This window comes from Humulus lupulus, chromosome 4, assembly GCF_963169125.1.
Source record: "Humulus lupulus chromosome 4, drHumLupu1.1, whole genome shotgun sequence".
Lineage (NCBI taxonomy): Eukaryota > Viridiplantae > Streptophyta > Magnoliopsida > Rosales > Cannabaceae > Humulus > Humulus lupulus.
The window spans coordinates 238,491,933-238,497,135 of record NC_084796.1 but is presented as its reverse complement, the minus strand read 5'-3'; the positions used below and the strand labels follow the sequence as shown (position 1 = coordinate 238,497,135).

Below are 5,203 nucleotides of genomic sequence, written 5' to 3'. Positions count from 1 at the left end.
CTTTCCTTTTATACAATCAACACAGGCAGTGAAATCAGAGAAATCAAGATCCTGAAGTACACCATCCTTCACCAATCTCTCCATTCTATCTCTAGAAATATGGCCTAAACGTTTATGCCAAAGCATAGAAGATTTCAAATCTGATCTTGCACGTTTTGACCCAACAATAGCATTAAGAGAAGAAGAACAAGAAGAAGTAGAAGTAACGGGAACAACATCATGTAAATCAAGCTTATATAAGTTTCCACATAAAGTTCCATTTCCAACCAACATAGAGTCACAATACAAAGTCAGTTTTCCAGATCCAAAATGAAGACTATAACCTAGTCTATCCAAAATAGATACATAAATCAAATTCCTCCTAATAGAGGGTAAATAAGCAACATCATGCAACTCCATAAAATGCCCAGTATTTAGCTGCAGTCTGACAGTCCCAAAAAATTCAACTCTGACTTTAGTATCGTCTCCCATGTATACATGCTCCTCCAACCTACTCGGTCTTCTTCGGTTTGTCACTGCCTGCAAGGAATTAGTAACATGAATTGTAGCTCCAGTATCTAACCACCAAGTGTTTGAGGGCACATCAATAATATTGGACTCTAAACAAACCATCACAAGACAATTACCTTTCTTCTCTAAGTGAGCTTTGAGCTTTCGACAATCAGCTTTCTTATGCCCAAAGCATTGACAAAAGTTGCACTTCCCTTTGAAAAACTCATTCTTATGACCAGTTGAAGATGAGCTAGCTTGCCCATTTCCCTTAGGATGGTTGGCTTTCTTCTTAGGATGCTTTTGGTCACTAGAGTTGTTGGAAGTGAACTTTCTCTTGTGAGGATTGTTTGGGTTCGTCACCATGGAGATACTTCTTGCCCTACCTTTTCTCATGTCCTCCTCTTCCTTGGCAAGAATAGCAGACATCTCCCCAACAGTCCATTGCTCCTTCTGAGCATTGTAGCTTGATCTGATTGAATCAAACTGAGATGGAATATTCTCCATCACTAACCACACCATGTAATCCTCACCAAGGTCCATATCCATGGCCTTAAGTTTATGATAGTGGCCCATGAGCTTGTCAATGTGAGCCCTGATGTCTGAACCATCGTAAACAGTGTGATGCAGCATGTTCAAGTGTTCATTCTTCTCATTCTTTGAGAATTTCTTATACTTTTCCTTAATGGCAGCAAGAAAATCCTTTGCATTCTCAGACTTGGGAATACTATCACGAATGGATTCGTCCATGTGATATCTCATAAGCATCAAGCAACAACGATTGGAGTGTTCCCAGTCCTCGTAAGATTTCTTATCCTTCTCAGTAGCATCATCAGCAGGCTTAGATGGTGCATCAATTCTCAAGGCCAAGTCCACTTTCATGAAGGTCAAGTTCATCGTGATATTTTCAATCCACTGCTTGTGGTTGGTTGCATTCAGCGTCAAGACGGCAGGAGATCTAGGAATGCTTACAGCTGAATGAGAAACAAGAGGATTAACTATTAAATACATGTTATGATAAACCATGTCATTTGTGCTCTTTTCTCATCAATATATGATCGCAAAATAACAAATGATCATTATGTATGCTAGAGTTCTTAGACAAACACACAAAATAGAACTCATACACAGGTAAGAACAATCTATTAAACATTATAATCAAATACATTAATTTACTATCGAAATGATAGATAAATTGTGATTCATAATATTTAATAAATTTTCTTCACCATATTAAGCATCCTTAGCAAGCAATTATTATCGATAGGATAAGTAATTACTTGTATGGATCTTAATGCAAATTTGGAGGATGATAAAAAAATTTAAATAAATTAATATTTAAATGTTCCTCATTACCAAACAATTCACATGCTTATTCTTACGACAGGCAAGAAAATAAACAATAATTGTTGACAATATATAATAAGATTTATGCCACAAAAGATTAAATACAAATACAATTATGAATAGAATTCATAGGTTAATCTTGTGCATAAACATATATAAAATAGGGTGTAAGAATAGGAGTGAAATGGTAAAAATTTGGCCAAAAAAGGACACCTCACGCGCCCCCACGCGCCCCAAAATTTATTTATTTATTTATTTATTTTTAAAAATTTCAAAAAACGACATGTAGTTTACCAAAAAAAACGACATGTAGTTTAACAAAAACGACATGTAGTTTACCAAAAACGACTTGTCGTTTGTCACTATAAAAATCGACCTTCACACTTCAAAACGACGTGTCGTTTTTAATAAAAAAATTCGACCCCCTCAGACGTCAAACGACGTGTCGTTTCCGTACGAACGACATGTCGTTTTTATCGTCCCTGTCACCCAGTTTTGACCCGTGGGTCTGCATCTCGGGTCTACGCGACCCGGTTCGTGACCCGGTCGTATAGACCATCTTCGGCCACCAAATCCGACTCTTTTTTAGGGGTTTTGCTCCACATCTCATCCTCTATCAATTTCCGGCCTCCATTTGGGTTAAAAAAACTCTCAAAATCAACAATTATATATACTTTTATCTATGAAAATTTTTGGAAAAAATTGGTATCCATGGCCGAAAACACTCAAAAAATTTCCCCAAAATTTTGTAAAAAAATGGTCTGAACCCATTGATGATTAATATACTAATTTTCTTCATAGCCCAATTCAAAATTTCATTGTAAAAAAAAAAATGACAAAAAATTGGGGTATTTGACAATAAGCTCTAAAATCAAAAGACCTGGCTCTGATACCAATTGTTAAATATAAATTATATTATGAGCATAAATTCATAAATCAGATTCAAATCAACATAGCATGCTCATACAATAATCCAGGAACACTTTTTATTTAGAGCATTGAATTAAATATATAGAGATGAAACATACCTGACATTGAGTCTCCAATGTTCATCCTTGAATCTCTCACGATCTACACAAGACAATATTAGAAAACAATACAAGAGAGATCTTATGGAGAGCAACCCTTACCAAACCATATGCCACAGTGTTTTTCCCAACAACATATATGTTCAATATATATGTCTCATATGCCTTCTTACCCTAAGTGGTATATTGGGCCTATTGGGCTTATATTATCAGATATGGTGGACTATGATTTAATGGGCCAACCTATAGTCTTTAGGGTGCTACCATGTGCCTCAATTGCAATTAGATTAATATTAACCATCCCATTATGGTCTTTAACTATTCGTAGGCACTCTAGAAAATGATTGTGATAATGGAATTATGTTTGTAATTATATTAGTCCATATAAAATTCTAACATAATAAACTGTATAGTTCTTTTCTTTTTTGAAACAACATTTACGCTTATCACCGTTTTTGCCAATTCTTGGAGATAATATTAATTGGTGTTTGTATGTTATTATGATCGGCACAATTATATTACGTAAGAGTCTTCTTGATCCTTTCTTGTTTATAAACTTGACCAGATTTTGAATTTCTTTTTTCAGGTAAAGGGTCTAATGAAATTATTATAAATTTATGAAAGAGTTTATTTATAGAAGTGAGTAATTAAAGAGATAAGAAAGAAAGATAAAATTGTAGAATCGCCTATAAAAAATTATGTTCTGATCACAAATCTAAAAGATAAAATGCAATATATAATGTACATGTAGATAGATGGTGAAACAAGTATTAAAACTTTGGTGTCGATTTTCATACATAAAAAAAAAAAAAAATTAAAGAAAACAAACACATAACTCCTACTTTAGAGATCATCAGGTGGTGGTGGAAAGTTGAGATCAAAATTATGAAGAGTGGGTTTTGGATTTGTGTGATGATCATCCATCTTCATCTTCTTTATGTCATGATCACTGTTTGATGATTCTGATTTTGGAGGACCTTCAGAAAGCATTAAGAGAGCTTTCACAGCTTCATTCTCATCAAAAGTCAATATGGTTGAATCATTAGTTGTATAATATTGATACGCATTAATATTATTGTCTTTGTTGTGATCTCGCTTCCCAGAATAATCAATCTCACTATTAGGATTGGTCGAAGATTTGATACGATATGTTGATGAAGACGAATATGTTGATTTATTGTGCATGCGTGTATGACCACCTAAAGCTTGAGGCGAGTTGAACATTGCAGGGCATATTTTACATATGTAGAATTTTGTCATCGTTGTGTTCTGTGTTAACATCTTTCTTCCTTGCTAATCTCTTAAAAAGAAAATTGGAACTCAGGTAGTATAGAATTAGTAGTAAAATCTCATAAAATTAAATATAATTAACTTAAAGAAATAGTCAAAAGCAAATATGTTGTCTTGTTATTTGTATTAATAACTATATTAAGAAGGTGCTTACCTGCTCACGGAACAAATGAAATACAATAAGTTGAAAGTGTTAATTTACTCCTGTTATATAATTGAATCTACACTAGTTCCTTTGTATAGAAGAAAGAAAACGTCTAATCCTAATAATAAGGAAATTAAATAATCTAATTTGATTCAAATAAGAATACTTTGTATAATTTTATTAGAATTTAAATAACTAAATATTGTTTAATTCAACAAGATAGATTTAAAATTTAAATATGATAAAATCTTGATAATCTAACTATAACTATAATTATGTTTGTGTAAACCAAATTAATACATTTTCTTCACACTTAATATACATAATTACCCTCTATTTCAAAAAATGAAATCTATATTTTTTATAGAATATTTGACTAACATAGCCTTAACATATAAAAAATGTATTAAAATATATTAATTTTTATTGAAATACAAAAAAAAAAAAACAACTACAAAGCATTTTTTTACATTTAAAAAAAGTCATATAAAATGTAAACAAAAATTCAAAAGTGTAAAGAAATTGTTTACATTATATTTAAATTTGAAATAGTAAATATGTTGTTTACAACTTATATTTAAGTTGGTTTGAAAATATAAACAAATAGTTTGCGTTTATGTTTTTATTTATCATTTGAGTTATTCTTATTGAAAATTAATCACATTCATTGGAATAGAAATTCAAAAATATATTTACGTTTAAATTTGATAATTGCAAACAAGTATTTTCATCATCATAGATTCTATACTTGTGGAGAACTATTTTTTATTTACTTGAGTTTATCCTTTAATTATTTAAATGAGATTGTAAGTAATGAGTTTATTTTGTAATAATTTATTTTAAAAAATTCTAAACTTTCCTAACATTATATTTAAAACTGTTAGTATTCATTGATATAGCAAGT

The 5,203-nt window shown here is 31.5% G+C and overlaps 2 protein-coding genes across 2 annotated transcripts; both read right to left on the bottom strand.

The window, feature by feature from the left end:
- Positions 1–406: 406 nt before the first annotated feature.
- Positions 407–999, bottom strand: LOC133829466 (uncharacterized). Its single transcript, XM_062259192.1, has 2 exons — positions 627–999; positions 407–519 (listed from the first exon to the last, which is right to left on the bottom strand). Exons 1-2 carry the CDS (start codon positions 994–996, stop codon positions 491–493), a joined length of 399 nt encoding a protein of 132 aa, XP_062115176.1. The 5' UTR covers positions 997–999; the 3' UTR covers positions 407–490.
- A 19-nt stretch (positions 1,000–1,018) lies between these two features.
- Positions 1,019–3,214, bottom strand: LOC133833042 (uncharacterized). The gene is made up of 3 exons (XM_062263303.1): positions 2,865–3,214; positions 1,098–1,463; positions 1,019–1,041 (listed from the first exon to the last, which is right to left on the bottom strand). The coding sequence occupies exons 1-3, from the start codon at positions 2,887–2,889 to the stop codon at positions 1,019–1,021; spliced, it is 414 nt and encodes a 137-aa protein (XP_062119287.1). The 5' UTR covers positions 2,890–3,214.
- Positions 3,215–5,203: the final 1,989 nt, after the last annotated feature.

What these genes read in the sequence shown, in the direction of transcription:
- LOC133833042 (XM_062263303.1), bottom strand. Translation starts at nt 2,889, where the DNA reads ATGAACATTGGAGACTCAATGTCAG. An exon ending in CATTGGAGACTCAATGTCAG is followed by an intron (nt 1,464 to 2,864) that starts GTATGTTTCATC and finishes TTTCTCATTCAG; the next exon opens with CTGTAAGCATTCCTAGATCT. An exon ending in GCATCACACTGTTTACGATG is followed by an intron (nt 1,042 to 1,097) that starts GTTCAGACATCA and finishes CATAAACTTAAG; the next exon opens with GCCATGGATATGGACCTTGG.
- LOC133829466 (XM_062259192.1), bottom strand. Translation starts at nt 996, where the DNA reads ATGGAGAATATTCCATCTCAGTTTGATTCAATCAGATCAAGCTACAAT. An exon ending in AGCTCACTTAGAGAAGAAAG is followed by an intron (nt 520 to 626) that starts GTAATTGTCTTG and finishes AATTCCTTGCAG; the next exon opens with GCAGTGACAAACCGAAGAAG.